At 52.3% G+C, this 21,134-nt stretch overlaps 1 protein-coding gene across 5 annotated transcripts in view; it reads right to left on the bottom strand.

Annotated features, from left to right (window-relative positions):
• cabin1 (calcineurin binding protein 1) overlaps positions 1 to 20,468 on the bottom strand; it is an 807,975-nt gene extending 787,507 nt beyond the window's left edge. For 2 of the 5 annotated variants that reach the window (XM_072499132.1, XM_072499112.1), the window contains exons 1-3: positions 20,074 to 20,120; positions 8,307 to 8,396; positions 7,955 to 8,068 (exon numbers count right to left, since the gene is read on the bottom strand). In XM_072499132.1, coding sequence (XP_072355233.1) covers positions 7,955 to 8,068; positions 8,307 to 8,396; positions 20,074 to 20,085 — 216 coding nt within the window. In that variant the 5' untranslated portion in view covers positions 20,086 to 20,120. Of the gene's footprint in view, positions 1 to 7,954; positions 8,069 to 8,306; positions 8,397 to 20,073; positions 20,130 to 20,301 lie in introns of those variants that run through there. The other 3 variants (XM_072499122.1, XM_072499139.1, XM_072499102.1) reach the window with 3 other exon arrangements.
• Between the last annotated feature and the right edge of the window lie 666 nt (positions 20,469 to 21,134).

Genomic DNA, 21,134 nt, shown 5'->3' with positions numbered 1-21,134 from the left:
ACAAAAAGCAGATTCAATCAAGTACTTCCAATAAATACATTGGCAAAATGCGAGCAATTTCTCCCTTTCAGCACAATTAGATTTCACATAGCAGCTTAAATATAGAAACAGATGAAAAAATTAATGAGGATACAGGGGGGATGACTAAAGCTTAGTCAAAATGTGTGACTTAAAAGAGGAAAAGAAGGACTTCCAGGTCCGGCAATGACCAGCTGAGTCGCACGTTTCGGCACCTCCCGTTGGAACGGAGTTTTGGGCTCTTAATAGGAGCCCCAACGGCAATTTAAACGGCCAAAATCACTGTGCGGTAAACTAGAAGGGAATCCCCCCGGATACAAATGGAAAAAGGAGAGGATAGCGGCCGGATTGCAGAAGATCCTCTGGAGCAGCGGCAAGGAAGGGAAGCTCGAAGCAAGGTGGCGTCGGAAGGTGGCCGTTTGTTATGGGGCCCGGAGCAACAAGAGTTCCTGCGGCGCTGTGTGGAAGAGCTGAAGAAGGAGTTGAAGAAGGAGGTGTTGGCCCCGATATTACAGGCGATTGAAGCGCTAAAGGAGGAGCAGAGGACCCAGGAGCTGGAGCTTCGGGTCGTGAAGGCAAGGGCTGCTGAAAATGAAGATGAAATACAGGGCCTGGTGGTGAAGACAGAGACGCACGAGGCACAGCACAAAAAGTGTGTGGAGAGGTTGGAAGCACTGGAGAATAATTCGAGGAGGAAGAATTTAAGAGTCCTGGGTCTTCCCGAAGGCGCAGAGGGGGCGGACGTCGGGGCATATGTGAGCACGATGCTTCACTCGCTAATGGGATCGGAGGCCCCGACGGGCCCTTTGGAGGTGGAGGGAGCCTATCGAGTTCTGGCGCGAAGACCAAAGGCTGGAGAAATACCTCGAGCTGTAGTGGTGAGGTTTCTCCACTACAACGACAGAGAGATCGTCCTCAGATGGGCAAAGAAAACTCGGAGCTGTAGGTGGGAGAACGCGGTGATCCGCGTATACCAGGATTGGAGTGCGGAGGTGGCGAGAAGGAGGGCAAGTTTCAATCGGGCTAAGGCGGTGCTTCACAAAAAGAACGTTCAATTTAGAATGTTGCAACCGGCGAGACTGTGGGTCACACACCAAGGGAAGCACCACTACTTTGAGACGGCAGAAGAGGCGTGGACATTCATTGTGGACAAGAAGCTGGAATAGTCTGGCGAGAGAAAGAGCTTCTGGGATAAAGTGGTGGGGTGGGGCGAGGAAGAGAAAGGGGGGCTGATTTCTCAATTTGTTAATTCTTCGATCCTGTAACTTTTCTCTCTTCCTCTTCCTCTCGTTGGGGGGGGGGGGGGGGGGGGGGGGAGTATGAGGAACTGTGGGCGCCGGTGGGAAGGAAAGGGGAAGGAGAAGGGAAATGCGCCATTAGGGGCGGGGCCGAGTGGGAAACGCGGGCTTTGCTCCCACGCTATGGTAATTGTGGCGGGAACAGGGACGCAGGAAGGAGGGGGCCTCGCACAGTGGGAGGCCGAGGGCAAAGGGGGAAGCATAGGTCAGCCAGAGTTTGCTGACTTCTGGGAGCAACATGGGGGGTGCAACTACGCTAGAGGGGGATCTAGTGGAGGGGGGGGGGGGGGGGGGAGTTAACTGGGCTGCTGCTGTTAAGGAGAAGGGGGAGCTGTTATGGGACGGGGTGGTCAAGACGGGGGGGGGCACCGTCGGTGGGATATACAGGTACGTGGTAACCGGGTGAGGAGCTGGGTTAAAAAAGGGAATGGCTAGTCGACAAGGGGGGGGTAAAGAGCCCCCCAACCCGGCTGATCACGCGGAACGCGAGAGGGCTGGGCGGGCCGATTAAAAGGGCACGGGTACTCGCACACCTAAAGAAATTAAAGGCAGATGTGGTTATGTTGCAGGAGACGCACCTGAAACTGATAGACCAGGTCAGACTACGTAAAGGATGGGTGGGGCAGGTGTTTCATTCGGGTTTAGATGCGAAGAATAGGGGGGTGGCTATCTTAGTGGGGAAACGGGTACTGTTTGAGGCAAAGACCATAGTGGCGGATAGTGGGGGTAGATATGTGATGGTGAGTGGCAGATTGCAAGGGGAGGCGGTGGTTCTAGTGAACGTATACGCCCCGAACTGGGATGATGCAAACTTTATGAGGCGTATGTTGGGGCGTATCCCGGACCTGGAGGCGGGAAAGTTGGTAATGGGGGGAGACTTCAATACGGTGCTTGATCGGTCCAGGTCCAGGACCGGGAGGAGGCCGGCAGCGGCCAGGGTGCTCAAGGACTTCATGGAGCAGATGGGAGGAGTACACCCCTGGAGATTTATTAGGCCTAGGAGTAAGGAGTTCTCATTTTTCTCCCATGTTCACAAGGTATATTCATGGATAGACTTTTTTGTCTTGGGAACGGCACTGATTCCGAAGGTGACAGGGACAGAGTATACGGCCATAGCCATTTCGGACCACGCTCCACATTGGGTAGACCTGGAAGTAGGAGAGGAAAAAGAACAGCACCCACTCTGGAGAATGGATATGGGCTTATTGGCGGATGAGGGGGTATGTCTAAGGGTGAGGGGGTGTATCGAAAGGTACTTGGAGCTTAATGACAACGGAGAGGTTCAGGTGGGAGTGGTCTGGGAGGCGTTGAAGGCGGTGGTCAGAGGGGAACTGATATCCATAAGGGCACATAAAGGGAAGCAAGAGGGTAACGAAAGGGAGCAATTGTTGAGAGAACTTCTGAGGGTGGACAGGCAATATGCAGAGGCACCGGAGGAGGGACTGTACAGGGAAAGACAAAGGTTACATGTGGAATTTGACCTGCTGACCACGGGTAAGACAGAGGCACAGTGGAGGAGGGCACAGGGTGTACAGTATGAGTATGGAGAGAAGGCGAGTCGGCTACTGGCCCAACAACTGAGGAAGAGGGGAGCGGCGAGGGAGATAGGTGGGGTGAGAGATGAGGAGGGAGAGATGGAACGGGGAGCGGAGAGAGTGAACGGAGTGTTCAAGGCATTCTATGAGAGGTTATATAAGGCTCAGCCCCCGGAAGGGAAGGAGGGAATGATGTGTTTCCTGGATCAGCTGGAATTCCCGAAGGTGGAGGAGCAGGAGAGGGTGGGACTGGGAGCACAGATTGAGATGGAGGAGGTGGTAAAGGGGATTGGGAGCATGCAGGCGGGGAAGGCTCCGGGACCGGATGCGTTCCCGGTGGAATTTTATAGGAAATATATGGACCTACTGGCCCCGCTTTTGACGAGAACCTTTAATGAGGCCAGGGAAAGGGGGAAGTTGCCCCCGACTATGTCGGAGGCGACGATATCGTTACTTTTGAAGAAGGAAAAAGACCCGCTGCAGTGTGGGTCCTACAGGCCCATTTCCCTTTTGAACGTAGATGCTAAGCTCCTGGCCAAGGTGATGGCGACGAGGATAGAGGATTGTGTCCCGGGGGTGGTCCACGAGGATCAAACTGGGTTCGTTAAGGGGAGACAGCTGAACACGAACATACAGAGGCTGCTAGGGGTAATGATGACGCCCCAACCAGAGGGGGAGGCGGAGATAGTGGTGGCGATGGACGCCGAGAAAGCATTCGACAGAGTGGAGTGGGACTACCTGTGGGAAGTGTTGAGGAGATTTGCTTTTGGAGAAGGGCTTATTGGATGGGTACAGCTGCTATATAGGGCCCTGGTGGCAAGTGTGATCACGAACAGACAGAGGTCTGACTACTTCCGTCTTTATAGAGGGACGAGGCAGGGATGTCCCCTGTCTCCGTTACTGTTTGCATTGGCAATTGAGCCCCTGGCCATAGCACTGAGGGGCTCCAGGAAGTGGAGGGGAGTACTCAGGGGAGGAGAAGAACACCGGGTATCATTGTATGCAGATGATTTATTGCTGTATGTTGCGGATCCAGTGGAGGGGATGCCTGAGATAATGCAGACACTCAGGGAGTTTGGGGAATTCTCGGGGTACAAATTGAATATGGGTAAGAGTGAGTTGTTTGTGGTGCATCCGGGGAGCAGAGCAGGGGAATAGATGATTTACCGCTGATGAAGGTAACAAGAGATTTCCGGTACTTAGGGATTCAGATAGCCAGGAGTTGGGGAACCTTACACCGGCTTAATTTAACAAGATTGGTGGAACAGATGGAGGAGGATTTTAAGAGATGGGACATTGTGCCCCTGTCACTGGTGGGTAGGGTGCAGGCGGTCAAAATGGTAGTCCTCCAGAGATTCCTTTTTGTGTTTCAGTGCCTCCCGGTGATGGTCACGAAGGCTTTTTTCAAGAAAATCGAGAAAAGTGTCATGAGTTTTGTGTGGGCTGCGAAGACCCAGAGAGTGAGGACGGGGTTTTTGCAGCGTAGCAGGGATAGGGGGGACTGGCACTACCGAGCTTAAGTGAGTACTACTGGGCCGCCAATATCTCAATGGTGTGTAAGTGGATGGGAGAAGGGGAGGGAGCGGCGTGGAAGAGATTGGAGATGGTGTCCTGCAAAGGAACCAGCTTACAAGCACTGGCGACGGCGCCGTTGCCGTTCTCCCCAAAGAAATACACCACAAGTCCAGTGGTGGTGGCAACACTGAAAATTTGGGGGCAGTGGAGACGACATAGGGGAAGGACGGGAGCCTCGGTGCGGTCCCCGATAAGAAATAATCATAGGTTTGTCCCGGGGAGAATAGATGGGGGATTTAGAGCATGGCAGAGAGCTGGGATTGTGCAACTGAGGGATCTGTTCTTAGACGGGACATTTGCGAGTCTGGGAGCGCTGACGGAAAAATATGGGTTGCCCCAAGGGAATGCATTTCGGTACATGCAACTGAGGGCTTTTGCGAGGCAACAGGTGAGGGAATTCCCGCAGCTCCCGACGCAGGAGGTTCAGGATAGAGTGATCTCAGGGACATGGGTGGGGGATGGTAGGGTGTCGGATATATACAGGGAAATGAGAGACGAGGGGGAGATCATGGTGGTGAGAGATTGAAGAGGGGCTGTGGGCAGATGCCCTACGTAGGGTAAACTCTTCGTCCTCGTGCGCCAGGCTTAGCCTGATACAATTCAAGGTTTTGCACAGGGCGCATATGACCGGAGCAAGGCTCAGTAAATTTTTCGGGGTAGAGGATAGGTGTGGGAGATGCTCGAGAAGCCCAGCAAACCACACCCACATGTTTTGGTCATGCCCGGCACTACAGGGGTTCTGGGTGGGGGTGGCGAATGTGCTTTCGAAGGTGGTGGGGGTCCGGGTCGAGTCAGGCTGGGGGTTGGCTATATTTGGGGTTGCAGAAGAGCCGGGAGTGCAGGAGGCGAGAGAGGCTGATGTTTTGGCCTTTGCGTCCCTAGTAGCCCGGCGAAGGATATTGCTTATGCGGAAGGAAGCCAAACCCCTGGGCGTGGAGACCTGGATAAACGACATGGCAGGGTTTATAAAACTAGAACGGATAAAGTTTGCACTCAGGGGTTCGGCTCAAGGGTTCACCAGGCGGTGGCAACCGTTCATTAACTACCTCGCAGAACGATAAAGGAAATGGGAAGGTAACAGCAGCAACCCAGGGGGGAGGGGGCGGGCTCGGGTGGGTCCTTAGGGGTGTTTTTGTATAGATATTTGTGCTTGGTTTTGTATATTGGATTGTTTGATGTTATTATTTGGGAGAGTTATTATTTTTGTTATGGCAGTTGCCATTTAGTTTATATATTATTTATTTATTTGTTAAAAACGGTCACTGTTATTTATATTGTTTTATTGTTGTAAAAAGGGAAAAACCTTTGTACTGTTTTGTTTGGTCGAAAAATTTGAATTTTTTTTTTAGAAGGAAAAGAAAAAAAGTAGAAAGGTTTGGAGAGGAACTTCAGATTGTCGGGTCTAGTCAGCCAAAGGCACGTTTGCCAATGGTAGGGCAAAAGAAGGAGGCTCAACAACAGGCCAGAGGCAGGAGAAAGCAGGAAGGTTGTCAGGCTGGAGGAGGGCGAGAACTGTAAATATGAGATGCTAGGGGACCAATAACCAAAAGTAGGTCAGTAAGCACAGAGAAGATGGCTGAGCAGGACTTGGTGCAGGACAGGATGAGGGCAGTAGAGTTTTGCATGAACTGAATTTATTTTCTGGAGGATTCAGCATGGCAGGCTAGCCTAAGACAGCTCTGCATACTCCTGTCCGATAGGTAGTAAAGGCTTGAGAATTAGGCAACAAATGGTACAGGTGGCCCATGTCACAGAAGTGGAAATAGGCACTCCTTGTATTAGACCGGATGGGAGATTGGGAGATCAGCTCAGGATCAAATTGAAAGCCCCAGTCCAAACCATCTGGTTAAGCTTGAGCGGTGACCGGAAAGTGAGCTGAAATCAGTGACGAAGGTATGAATTTGAGGTGATGTAGGAGGTACTTGAAGATGGTGCCTTCAGTCTTCCCAATATTTAACTTGGGGACTTTTCAGTTCCTCCAGGATTGGTTGTTGGGATAAACACCCTGACATCACAGAATCGCTAAAGAATTGTAAGAGGTGAATGTTATTAACCTGTACATAGCAACTGGCCCATTGTCAACAGATGATGTCCACAAGGGACTGTAAACTGGTGAAGAAATTGAGGGGGGCCAAGGATATATCCTGGGGAATTCCAGATATATTGATGTGTGAACAGGAAGAGAAGTAATTAATGGAGATGCTCACTACAACCGGATGAAAGAGGAACCAAGTGAAGGTAAATCGTACTGAGTGGAACAACAGAAGAAAGGCAATGGAGGAGGAATGGTGCGAATGGCAGTGTCATGATGTGAAGGACAATGGTAGATCATTTCTTTTTTTTATTAATTTAGAGTATCCAATTCATTTTTTTCAATTAAGGGGCAATTTAGTGTGGCCAATCCACCTACTCTGCACATCTTTTGAGTTGTGGGGGCAAAACCCACGCAAACACAGGGAGAACGTGCAAACTCCACGCGGTCAGTGACCCAGAGCCGGGATCGAACCTGGGACCTTGGTGCCGTGAGGCAACCGTGCTAACCACTTGTGCCACCGTGCTACCCTGGTAGATCACTTCTGACAGAAAAGCAAAAACCTGTTTTCATGTCAGATTTCCAGAATCTGCCAAGTATGTAAAAACTTGGGTGGCAGCATCTTGGAGACAGAAATAAGTTAACATTTTGAGTTCTTTATGACTCTTCTTTGGAATAATAATGCACTGAGATGTACAATGCTTCTGTAAAGCACCATAGAAAAGCAAGTCTTACTTTCTATTATGTGGTCAACTAGCATTGGAGGCAGGATGCATTTTAGTGGGCATCAATGAGTTCAAGGGATAGAAGGTGGGTAGAAGTGGGTCTCGTGAACAAAGTGAGCTGGAAGAGGGAAATAGGGAGACAGGAGGCACCAGATACTCTCTGGGTTACACCAGAGGGAAACCTAGAGGCTTAGGACTTGAGATTTTAAAACTTCTTTACAACCCACTGACAGAGCACAGCATTATACTTTTTATTCATCTGTAGGATGTAGGTGTCACTGGCGAGGCCAACATTTATTGGCCATCCCCAATTGCTCGAGGGATTGGTGAGCTGCAGTCACTGCAGTCCATCAGTTGTAGGCACACCCACATCGCTGTGAGCAAGAGAGTTCTAGGAGTTTCACTGAGAATCAGTGAATGAAGAGTGATTTATATTCAAGTCAGAATGAGTGACTGGAGAGAAACATCCAGGTAGTAGTGTTCCCATTGCTGCCTTTATCCTTCTCGTGGTAGAGTCAGTTTTGGAAGGTGCTATCGAAGGAACCTTGGGAAGTTACTAGAAAACATCTTGTAGATGGCACACAATGCTGCCACTGTGCGCTGGTGGATGGAGGGAATTCATGTTTAAGGTGGTGAATAGGTTGCCGATCAAGTGGGCTGCTTTGTACTGGACGATGTTGAGATTCTTGACTGTTGTAGGAAGATAAGTGGATAGCATTGTAATGAGCACAAAATTAACTCTCAACTTCCTGCATGCCTTACAATGCTCACCTCTTTCAGCAGCTGTGTATTCAACAGTTCATGGTAAGCCTTTGTAGACTCTTCATAGCGATCATGTTTCTGGAGATCTAATGCTTTGTGGTACAGAGAAAATGCTTCAGCTTCCTGTATCGAAGAAAGATACATTAGTTAAATTAGTTACGTTACAGCCTAGAGAGCAGTCACCAATGAACACAAAATGTCCATCACACCTTCAGCTGAGAAATAATGAGATGCTATCAGGTAATCACAGGGCACCTGATATAAAAGAGCTACCAATCGCCTGGAAGATCCCCAGATTTTGCTTGGTTAGCCCAGCTCAGCTGAAGTGCTACAATACGCAATGTTAATCAACGGTACAAACCTGAGCCTCTTTTGTTTGGGTTTTGTGGCTCTTGAAGGATTCCTCGTGGCCTTCCACCACTGTAGTATCATTTAAAGCAGCAATACGGATCTAGCAAAACAAATGTTTAATAAAATAAAACATTATCACAAAAACAATTAACTAAGTTTAACAAGCTTATGAAGAACAGGTACGTATCCTAGAACCTTGTCAGAATTGTGATGTTACTCGCAACTCATCCTTTATCTAACTTCCCCTTAAATGCATCAATGCTATGCCCCTCAATTGTCTCTCGAGTGGAGAGAGATGCCTATGGTCCTTCATGGACTACAGCTAATTACCTAAATAACATTGGGAGAAACAGAAAAGGTTGCCACAGAGAGTTTGAGATCAGAGGTGATAATGGTTTTTATACATGTAGGGTATACAGCACAGAAACAGGCCACTTAGCTAAACCAATTCCATTTCCCTTGGACTTTCTGCTGTCTTTCCTCACCTAACTCTATCAGCATAACTTCTTTTCCCTTGTCCACTTATCTAACTTCCCCTAAAATGCATCAATGCTATTCCCCTCAATTGTACCCTGTGGTAGTGAGTTCCACATTCTCACCACTCTTTGGGTAAAGCAATTTCTTCTGAATTCCATATTCAATTTCTTGGTGGCTATCTGATATTGTTTTTTTTTTAAATTTATTCTCCTCCTTTTTCACGTTTTCTCCCACATTTACACCCATCAACAATAAACAATAATCAACAAGATATGTCAATCCCCATAATAACAACGATCCCATCCGCCCACCAAACCCCAACCTGCCTGTTTACATAAACAAATGACAAAAAGGAATCAGGGATTACCCGTAGTCACCCTTAATCTACACGGCTTTCCCCCCCCCCCCCCCACCCACCCCCCAACCAACGCCATCCAGCCTCTAAGAGAGTACCGTACATGATACCCCAAAGTTGTACCCCCCCCCCCCCCCCCCCAAGTCTCCAGCCCCTCCTGTCCACTGCCTCTTGTAAAACTCCTCCTCCCAACCTCGGTTCCCTCCCCCCAACTTTCCACCCCGGCTAGACCACTCGGACCCCGTTCTGTCAGGCTCCGATGGCCGCAGCCCCTCCCCCACCTCACTCCCGTTCACTAGCCGGCTTAAACCGGCCAGCGTGGAGGCCCCCGCCCGGGTCCCTTTCCCCCTTGCACGGCCCTAGGAAATCCCAAAGATCCCCTTTTAGCACACAAATCCCGCATATCCACCTACACCCCAAAGAACCCTCCTTTCGCGTGAAAGTCCCGTCCCTTCCCTTGTCCAAATATATGCAACATTGGCTCCTTTAGCCTCTACACCCGCGCGCAGTGATACAAAAAAAAAGAAAATACAGTCATGACCATTCCTCAATTTGTCAGTTCTGCCACAGTCCTTCTGCCTTCGCAAACTCCTCCGCTGCTTCCGCCGTTCCAAAATAAAAGTTCTCTGAGCTTGTAAGTCACCCTCAGCTTCGCTGGATATACAATGCCGCACTGCACCTTGCCAATGTACAGTGCCCTCTTCACCCGGTTGAAGGCAGCCTGCCTCTTCGCCAGCTCTACCGTAAAGTCCTGGTATACATGTATACCAGCTCCAGCCCACTGCACCACCCGCTTCTGTTTGGCCCAGCTCAGGACCTTCTCCTTCACACTGTACCTACGGAAGCACAGAGTCACTGCCCTTGGCGGCTCACTCGCCTTTGGTACAGGCCTCCATGACCGATGAGCCCGATCCAGTTCATATCGGATGGGGTCCTCCCCCTCCCCCAGTAGCTTTGCCAGCATCGCGGCAAAATACTCAGTCGGCTTCGGTCCTTCAACTCCTTCGGGCAGCCCCACGACCCTCAAATTCTGTCGCCTGGATCTGTTTTCCAGATCTTTCCTCTCAGATTCTTGTTCGTGTCCATCACCTTCCGCATCTCCTTCCCCATCGAGGCAAGTTGATCACCGTGCTGCAATACCGTCTCCTCCACTTCCTTCAGCGCCTCCCCTTGCTCTCACACCTCCGCCACTGCGCTCGCCACCGCCGTCTTCACCGGGGAAACCGCCTCCTCCACAGGCACATTCAAAACCTCCCTCATCTCCTTCCTCCCCATCTCCATACATTTCTCAATCTGCGCCAACTGCTTTTGGAATTCCGCAGCCATCACCTTAGTTAGTTCTTCAGGCCTCCCCTGGTGCTCCAGCCTCCATTTTCTTTGTTGACCCCTCGGTGACCTTTCCCCTCGCCAAAGGACTTTCAGCCGCTTTTTTCCCGGCCGTTTTTTGGGTGATTTTCGACATCCTTCTTCTCCTTGCGCTATCCCCCGACTTTTACTGCCATCGCTGGCCCTAGGACTGGGCGTTACTTCGTGAAAATGCCATTCCCGAACGGGAGCCCTCCAATGTGCGGCTGCCTCCCGCCCGCCGTCACCGGAAGTCGACTATCTGATATTGTTGGCCAATAGCTTTGTTCCACTCCACAAGAAGAATATTTTTTGTCCACTTTTAAAGACTTCTGAGATCAGCTTTCTCTTTTCAAGAGAAAGGAGACTCGGCCTGTTCATCCTCTCATAGGTACACTCCTGTATTTCTGGTATCACGTTTGCAAGTCCTTTTATGCACTTTCTTCAGTGTCTCTTTATCCTTTTAATACGCTGCCCTGTATTGTATACAGTATTCAAAGTGTGAGGAAGGTTTGAAACTAGTTTAACATAAAAATTCTATCTCTCTGAACTAACTGCTTAGTTTGCCTGGGTTCATCAATAGAAGAACCAACATAGTTACATGAGGAAGGAGTGGAAGAGTTGAGTGGATCAAAACTATTGGCCAACAATATCAGATAGTCACCAAGAAATTGAATATGGAATTCAGGAGAATTTGCTTTCCCCAAAGAGTGGTGAGAATGTGGAACTCACTACCACAGGGTGCAATTGTCTTTACATGAGGCCACCTTCACCCACTCTGGAAGACGAACAAAAACCTCAGGAATACCATCATTTTCACTGTCTGTATCCAGCCGGTCAATGACAACAGGAGCGCATCCCACCTCTGAAAGTACCCCCTCATCTGTTCCACAAACCGACCCAGTTTCAGCTTGTGCAACTGCTCCCACTCCCGCATCAACTGGATGCCGGAATACCGAAGGTTCCCCCCCACAACCTTGAACGGCATCTCACCCAATCTCTAGATAAAAGCAAATTACTGCGGATGCTGGAATCTGAAACCAATGAGAAAATGGTCTGGCAGCATCTGTATGGAGAGAAAGGAGCTAACATTTCAAGTCCCGATGATCCTTTGTCAAAGTTGAGGCACAGTCCTCCATCCTCGAGACTAAGATCTTCGCCAATAGTTTGGCATCTACATTTAGCAGAGAAATAGGTCTATATGATCCACATTGTTCCGGATCTTTATCTCGCTTTAGAATGAAGGAGCTCGACGTCTGCGACAACGTCGGGGGAGTACACCCAGCTCATTTACCTCATTGAATGCCCTTACCAACAGCAGTCCCAATACCCGAGAACCTCTTGTAGAATTCCACCGGGTACCTGTCTGGACCCAGGGTTTTACCGGATTGCATCGCCTCCAGCCCCTGCACTACTTCTACCAGCCCAATTGGTGCCCCCAAGCCCTCTACCAACTCCTCATCCACCTTCGGGAACTCCGACTTTTCCAGGAACCGCCTCATCCCCCCGGCTGGGGGTTCCGACTCGTACAGCTTACTATAGAAGTCCCTAAACACCCCGTTCACCCCCGCCGGGTCCAAGACCGTATTCCCACCTATGTCCTTCACTTTCCCAATCTCCCTTGCTGCCTCCTGCTTCCTCAGTTGGTGTGCTAGCATCCTGCTCGCCTTCTCCCCATACTCATATATCGTCCCCTCAACGTTCTCAACTGCCCCACCGCCTTACCCTCCGACAGTAGCCCAAACTCCATTTCAGCCTCTGCCGCTCCTTTAACAGCCCCGCCTCCAGGGCCTCCGCATATCTCCTGTCCACCTGCAGGATTTTTTCCACTAGCCTTTCTATCTCCGCCTTCTGCCTATGTGCTCGAATTGATATAACCCCCCCCCCCTCCCCCCCCCTCCCCTGACCACTGCCTTCAGTGCCTCCCTAACCGCACCTGCCGAAACCTCCCGTGTCATTAATCTTCACATATCCCCGGATGGCCTTCCTCACCAGCTCACACACCTCGACCACCACCAACAGTCCCACATTCAGCCTCCATTGTGGGCACTGGGCCCCTTGGAAGCGCACTCCTGCTGCTCATCCTCACTTCCTGCCTTAACTTGTGCCCCGCTACCCTTTCCCCCTCTAAACACACGTCAAACCCCATTGTGATTTCTACTTTAATTATGGAAACAATTTAATCAGCATTTTAAACTTTCCACTTCTTCGCTATTAGGTCCTATCTGTAATAACAACTTATTCTTGCCCTCAATGCTTGACTCGTGTTTGCCTTGTGGAGGAAGAAGGGACTCAAACGTTTTACTGACCCGTTAGTGGATGGGAACTTTGTCAGCTTTAGCGAGCTTGCAGCCAAATTTAATTTACCTCAATCTAGTCTTTAAAGCTATTTTCAAGCCGTGGTTTTGTTCACTCGCACTGTCCATCCTTTCCGCAATTGTTGGAAGGGGTTTTGCCATTGTCTCAAACCAGCAGTGGTTCTATTTCAAGGTTGTACAATCTCATGATATCCTCTGGACCCTCCCCTCTCGGGCTTGGGCTCAACTGTACTGGTGGGAGGAGACCTATTTTAGCGCCACATCCTCCTGCATTCGGTAAAGCTTAATTCAGTTTAAAATTGTGCATAGAATTCACATTACCAAGACCAGAATTAGCATGTTTTTCTCCATTAGAAGCAACAGGTGCTCACTTGCCCCTGCAGGCCATACCCACATGTTCTGGTCATGCCTGAAGTTGGGGGCAGCACGGTGGTGCAGTGGTTAGCACTGCTGCCTCACGGCACCAAGGTCCCAGGTTCGATCCCGGCCCCGGGTCACTGTCCGTGTGGAGTTTGCACATTCTCCCCGTGTTTGCCTGGATTTCGCCGCACAAGCGAAAGATTAGGGTAGGTGGGTAGGTGGATTGACCACGCTAAATTGCCCCTTAATTGGAAAAAATGAATTGGGTACTCGAAAAAAAAAAAAATTTTAATGCCTGAAGCTGGCCGATTTTAGGTCGTCCTTCTTTGACACTCTTTCCAAAGTTCTAGATATTGACAGGCAGCCTTGTCCTTTGATAGCCATATTTGGAGTCTCATCTGCACTGGTCAGTTTCACTAAAATTGAGGCAGTGTCATTTCATTTGCCTCAAGCAGGCAGATTTTATTAACCTGGATGTCCCCCAAGCCACCCAATGCTTCACCCTGGTTGGAAGGCATAATCTTCTCCATACATTAAATATGCCATAAGAGGATCCTTGCGAAATATTTTTTTAGCTACCAATCATTTGTCTCTTTAAAGAGTTAATTACTGTCAGCTGTTAATTTTACTGTTTTTGCATAGTTCTTGTTTGTTTGTCTGTTTATGGCGGGGGTACTATATTGTATTTTATTTACCTGCTCCTTTCCTCTTTTGGAAACCAATAAAGAGTTTACAAAAAGAAAATCTACTTCAGCAGAGAATAATGCAGCTCATACTCTCTTCTGATAAAGCAGAGAGGGTTTTGCATGGTTCAAGCAGACATGGTACAAACGTATCACACTCAAAAGATGTTTGAAGTTACACTGAGTAAGAACTTTTGAGTAAAATCCATTCCTCCAGAAGACAGGCAGTGTATGCTGCCCGAAATGTCGAAGACTACTATATTTATTTGTGGTATCTTTACAGTTACCTCAAAATGTTATCCTGTGAGCAGCAAAACACTCATCCTCACAAGCATTGGCATACACGAAGAAGCATGTCATCATTTAACAAATGAAGAGAAAGATGCCAATTTTAACTACCCGTCATGAAATCTACCCGTTATGAAATCGTTCACATATTCTACAATTTCACATCGTTCACAGTGCAGAGGAAATCTGGAAATCTTCCTCCCAGGTTGTGGTAGTCACCACTGATGTATATATTAGGTGATTTGTGGTAAGGCCCTGTAGTACAGGTACAGGGGTAGTTCCCTGCCTGCTGGCTCTGCCCAGTAGGCGGAGTATAAATATGTGTGCTCCCCATACAGCAAGCCATTTCACCAGCTGCTGTAGGAGGCCACACATCTTAGTGTAATAAAGCCTCAGTTGCATTCAACTCTCATCTTTGTGTAAGTGATCGTGCATCAATTTATTACACTAAAGTTTTCAGAAGATGGACCTCCGCATCAATCCGGATCGCCTGCAGCTGGATCCGCAATCAGTCAATGCCAAAAAGGACATTGAACATTGGCTAGCCTGTTTCGAAGCTTACATCAGGGGTGAGGTTCTCCAACCCCCCGCCGGGTCGGAGAATCGCCGGGGGCTGGTGTGAATCCCGCCCCCGCCGGGCCCCCCAGCGATTCTCCGGCCCGGATGGGCCGAAGTCCCGCTGCTAGAATGCCTGTCCCGCCGGCGTGGATTAAACCACCTCTCTTACCGGCGGGACAAGGCGGCGCGGGCGGGCTCCGGGGTCCTGGGGGGGGGCGCGGGGCGATCTGGCCCCGGGGGGTGCCCCCACGGTGGCCTGGCCCACGATCGGGGCCCACCGATCCGCGGGCGGGCCTGTGCCGTGGGGGCACTCTTTTCCTTCCGCCATCGCCACGGTCTCCACCATGGCGGAGGCGGAAGAGACTCCCTCCACAGTGCACGAGCGGGGATGCTGTGAGCGGCCGCTAACGCTCCCGCGAATGCGCCGCCCGGAGATGTCATTTCCGCGCCAGCTGGCGGGGCACCAAAGGCCTTTCCCGCCAGCTGGCAGGGCGGAAATCAGTCCGGCGCGGGCCTAGCCCCTCAAGGTTAGGGCTCGGCCCCCCATGATGCGGAGGATTCCGCACCTTTGAGGCGGCACGATGCTGGACTGATTTGCGCCGTTTTTGGCATCGGTCGGCGGACATCGCGCTGATACTGGAGAATTTCACCCCAGGTCTGCACCAGACCCAATTTCGGAAGCTCAGAAGATTCAGATCCTCCACACGCGGCTGAGCTCCAACGTCTTTCTGCTTATCCAGAACGCGCCACACTACGACGAAGCCATGACGCTACTGAAAGAAAACTACGCCCAGCGGACTAACACACTTTACGCCAGACACATCCTCTCCAAGTGTAGTCAACTCCCTGGTAAGTCAGCAGAAGACTTCTGGCGTGCTCTAATTCCCCTAGTCAGAGACTGTGACTGTCAGGCCGTCACGGCCACGGAACACTCGAACGTGCTTATGAGGGACGCTTTTGTTACGGGGATAGGGTCAGATTACATCAGCCAACGCCTTTTAGAAAGGGCCACGCTCGACCTCGCGGCAACCAAAAGGCTTGCGCTATCGCTGACGGTCGCCTCGCGCAACATCCAGACCTACACCCCCGGCCGCGCGGCCCACCCCTCCTACGCATCGTGGACTCCGCAGACGGCCGCCCCATCGGGGACCCCACTCAGCCAACCCCACGCCTGTGCCGCGCGGCAGCCAACCAACCCCGGGGGCCCCAAATGTTACTTCTGTGGGCAGCCAAAACACCCCCAACAACGCTGCCCGGGGGCCCAGAGCGCCCTTTGCAAGGCCTGCGGCAAGAAGGGGCACTTTGCGGCGGTGTGCCAGGCCCGTTCAGTCGCCGCTATTGTTCCGGCACCCCCCCCACTTTACGGCCAGTGGGCGCCGCCATCTTCCCCTCCTCGGACCACGCATGGCCAGTGAGCGCCGCCATCATCCCCTCCTCGGACACGTGTGGCCCGTGGCCGCCGCCATCTTGTTCAACCCCCACCACGTGCGGCCCGTGGGCACCGCCATCTTGTCCTCCCCAGGAACATCAAGCGCCGCCATCTTATCTCCCCCACGGCATGTGCGGCCCGTGGGCGCTGCAATCTTACCAGGACCCATGCCCCCTGGGCATCCCATCGTCTGCCACCATTGATAATCAGCCGCGTCGCGCCTCGGTCACGATTGACCAGTCTCGCCCACACAACCTAGCAACTGCCTCCACAAACGTGAAAATCGATGGGCACGAGATCTCTTGCCTGCTGGACTCCGGGAGCACCGAGAGCTTCATTCATCCCGATATGGTACGGCGCTGCTCCCTCGTGGTACACCCCGCCAATCAGAGAATCTCCCTGGCCTCCGGGTCCCACTCCGTGGCGATCCGGGGGTACTGCATAGCTACTCTCACTGTCCAGGGCGTGGAGTTTACCGGCTTCCACCTCTACGTCCTCCCCAACCTCTGCACTGCCTTACTACTCGGCCTGGACTTCCAGTGCAACCTCCAGAGCCTAACATTGAAATTCGGCGGGCCCCTACCACCCCTTACTGTGTGCAGCCTCGCGACCCTAAAGGTCGACCCATCTTCCCTCTTCGCAAACTTAACCCCAGATTGCAAACCCGTCGCCACCAGAAGCAGACGGTACAGCACCCAGGACAGGACCTTCATCAGGTCCGAAGTCCAGTGACTGCTTCGGGAAGGCATCATCGAGACCAGCAACAGCCCCCGGAGAGCCCAAGTGGTAGTGGTGAAAACTGGGGAGAAGCACAGAATGGTCGTGGACTACAGCCTGACCATCAATAGCTACACGCAGCTCCCACGCATATCTGATGTGGTCAATCAGACTGCACAGTACTGGGTCTTCTCAACTGTGGACCTTAAATCCGCCTACCACCAGCTCCCCATCCGTAAGGCGGACCGCCCATACACTGCCTTCGATGCAAATGGCCGCCTTTACCACTTTCTCAGGATTCATTTCGGCGTCACCAACAGGGAGTCGGTTTTCCAACGGGAAATGGACCAAATGGTCGGCCGGTAAGGGCTGCGGGCCACTTTCCCTTACCTTGACAATGTCACCATCTGCGGCCACGATCAGCAGGACAATGACGCCAACCTTGCCAAATTTCTCCGCACCGCCACTCTCCTCAACCTTACTTACAACAAGAAGAAGTGTGTGTTTAGCACGAACCGCTTAGCCCTCCTCGGCTATGTGGTCCAGAACGGAGTTCTGGGGCCCAATCCTGACCGCATGCAGCCCCTCATGGAACTCCCCCTCCCCCACTGCCCCAAGACCCTCAAACGTTGCCTGGGGTTCTTTTCTTACTATGCCCAGTGGGTCCCAAATTATGCAGACAAGGCCCGCCCACTCATCCAATCCACTCTTTTTCCCCTAACGGCCAAGGCTCACCAGGCCTTCAACCATATTAAGGCAAACATCGCCAAGGCACGCAGTCGACGCGACGCTCCCCTTCCAAGTCGAGAGCGATGCATCAGACGTCGCTCTGGCTGCCACCCTCAACCAGGCAGGCAGGCCCGTGGCATTCTTTTCACGAACCCTTCATGCCTCCGAAATTCGGCACTCCTCCGTCGAAAAAGAGGCCCAAGCCACCGTTGAAGCTGTGCGGCATTGGAGGCATTACCTGGCCGGCAGGAGATTCACTCTCCTCACTGACCAACGGTCGGTAGCTTTCATGTTTAACAACACACAGCGGGGCAAGATCAAAAACGATAAAATCTTGAGGTGGAGGATCGAGCTCTCCACCTACAACTACGAGATATTGTATCGCCCCAGAAAGCTCAACGAGCCCCCCGATGCCCTAACCCAAGGTACATGTGCCAGCGCACAGGTGGACCGACTCCGGACTCTGCACGACAACCTTTGTCACCCGGGAGTCACACGTTTGTACCACTTCATCAAGGCCCGCAATCTGCCCCACTCCGTCGAGGAAGTCAGGGCAATCACCAGAGACTGTCAGGTTTGTGCGGAGTGCAAACCGCACTTCTACCAGTCAGACCGTGCGCGCCTGGTGAAGGCCTCCCACCCCTTTGAATGCCTCAGCGTGGAATTAAAAGGGCCCCTCGTCTCCACCGACTGTAACACATACTTCCTCAGTGTGGTCGATGAGTACTCCAGATTCCCCTTCGCCATCCCATGCCCTGATATGACGTCTGCCACCGTCATCAAAGCTCTCAACACCATCTTCGCTCTGTTCGGCTTCCCCGCCTACGTCCACAGCGACAGGGGATCCTCATTCATGAGCGATGAGCTGCGTCAGTTCCTGCTCAACAAGGGTATCGCCTCGAGCAGGGCGACCAGCTACAACCCCCGGGGAAACGGGCAGGTGGAGACGGAGAATGGGACGGTCTGGAGGGCCGTCCAGCTGGCCCTACGATCCAGAAATCTCCCGGCCTCCCGCTGGCAGGAGGTCCTCCCCGACACACTGCACTCCATTCGGTTGCTCCTATGCGCTGCGACTAATGACACACCCCATGAACGTCTCTTTGCCTTCCCCAGGAAGTCCATCTCCGGGGTGCCGCTCCCGACTTGGCTTGCAGCTCCAGGACCCGTACTCCTCCATAAGCACGTACGACGCCACAAGGCGGACCCGTTGGTTGAAAGGGTACAGTTACTCCACGCCAACCCGCAGTACGCCTAAGTAGCGTACCCCGACGGCCACCAAGATACTGTCTCCCTCAGGGACCTGGCACCAGCTGGTTCCACACACACACACCCCTCCGATCCAGCGCCGCCCTCCCCTTCCCCAGCGCACCCCAGCGCAGCCCCCGCCCCAGGACAATCCGTCCTCCTCCTGCCCACGCTCGAGGATGACGAGGATTTCGGCACACTCCCAGAGTCACCGAGGACCAAACCGACACCGGAATCGCCGCCACCAGTGCGGCGTTCCCAACGGCAGATCAAAGCTCCGGACCAACTGAACCTGTAAATTGATCGGGACTCCATTTTTTTCTCTGTAGTTAAAACATGTACTTGTATATAGTTCTCCACCACCCCCGCCGGACTCAATTTTAACAGGGGGTGATTGTGGTAGTCACCAATGTTGTATATATTAGGTTTTTTGTGGTAAGGCCCTGTATTACAGGTACGGGGGTAGTTCCCTGCCTGCTGGCTCCACCCAGTAGGCAGAGTATAAATATGTGTGCTCCCCATACAGCAGCCATTTCGCCAGCTGCTGTAGGAGGCCACACATCTTAAGTAATAAAGCCTCAGTTGCATTCAACTCTCATCTTTGTGTAATTGATCGTGCATCACAGGTATTTCACTAACCATTCCAGTTTTCACCCCATTCACAATTCCTCGAAGCAGTTCAGGTCAGTCCGCAGTGGGGCTTAAACAACATTAAGAATTCAACTGAAAGTGGCAGAGAACATTCGGATCACATCACTGCCAGATGACAGCCATTTCCACAAAGAAAAACAATCCTTCAACAGCACCATCACCTTGGGCATCACCATCAATCAGAAGTTTAATTTGGTCCTTCATATCAATACCCGAGTCACAAAGGCAGCGCACAAACTGCCTATCCTGTGACAAGTGACCCCTAAAAGCCTCTCAAGCATCAACAGTGCCCAAGTCAGGAGACTGGACCTTCAACCTGATGAGAACTTCCAGCACCTTCTGCTTTTATTTCTGTCTTCAGTTGTTATGACGGTGCAGCAGCAACTCTAAAAGCCTGACACCATCGTGGACAAAGCAATCCATGGGAGCATCAACCCTAGCCTAGATTCATTATCCATCTCCTTCATTATCGATGCAATACCGAAAAGCTGCATTGCAACGAATGATTACATATGTTTCAACGGTAGTTTGTAGCACTGCAATCCCCACCACCAAGAATAGCAAGTGTTACAGGAACACTATCATCCCCACGCTTCTCCCCCAACATCGAGTCAGATTCCTACCGTGACCCCCATTGTGGAAGCACTCACGACACCGCACTGTGACTGGGTTAAAGGAGTAGGCCTTTCTCAAACTACAAAGCAGCAGTGTAATGCCGGTGCTCAGCCCAGGGAGATGGCACCTCCTTTCGAACAAACCTCATCCGCTGGGGGTTTTTGTACCCCGAGCACTGGGCAGGTTCAGGGGGGCAGCCCGGCGGCCGGCTACATTCCCCGGCCGCTCTCACTTACCATCCTGCGCCAAGCTGGGCTCCGCTCCGCTGGAAGAGGCTCCTCACTCCGGCTTCACACACACATGCTCAGAGGCAGGGAGAAGGATCCGGCCGCCGAACCGCCCGACAGCGAACGGCGTCCGCTCAATGCGGGAGGCCGCAGCAGCAGAGCGGGCCCTGGGGGAGGGGGTGATGGACCCTCACTGGGGGTGGGAGTGATGGGCCCTCACTGTCTGGGGGTGGGGGTGATGGACCCTCACTGTCTGGGGGAGGGGGTGATGGACCCTCACTGTCTGGGGGAGGGAGTGATGGGCCCTCACTGTCTGGGGGGAGGGAGTGATGGGCCCTCACTGTCTGGGGGAGGGGGTGATGGACCCTCACTGTCTGGGGGAGGGTGTGATGGACCTTCACTGTCTGGGGGAGGGGGTGATGGACCCTCACTGTCTGGGGGAGGGTGTGATGGACCCTCACTGTCTGGGGGAGGGTGTGATGGACCCTCACTGACTGGGGGGAGGGGGTGATGGACCCTCACTGTCTGGGGGAGGGGGTGATGGACCCTCACTGTCTGGGGGAGGGGGTGATGGACCCTCACTGTCTGGGGGGAGGGGGTGATGGACCCTCACTGTCTGGGGGGAGGGGGTGATGGACCCTCACTGTCTGGGGGGAGGGGGTGATGGACCCTCACTGTCTGGGGGTGGGGGTGATGGACCCTCACTGTCTGGGGGAGGGGGTGATGGACCCTCACTGTCTGGGGGAGGGGGTGATGGACCCTCACTGTCTGGGGGGAGGGGGTGATGGACCCTCACTGTCTGGGGGGAGGGGGTGATGGACCCTCACTGTCTGGGGAGGGGG

Source organism: Scyliorhinus torazame, chromosome 1 (genome assembly GCF_047496885.1).
Source record: "Scyliorhinus torazame isolate Kashiwa2021f chromosome 1, sScyTor2.1, whole genome shotgun sequence".
NCBI classification, from domain to species: Eukaryota; Metazoa; Chordata; class Chondrichthyes; order Carcharhiniformes; family Scyliorhinidae; genus Scyliorhinus; species Scyliorhinus torazame.
This window is presented reverse-complemented; position numbering and strand designations above follow the sequence as displayed.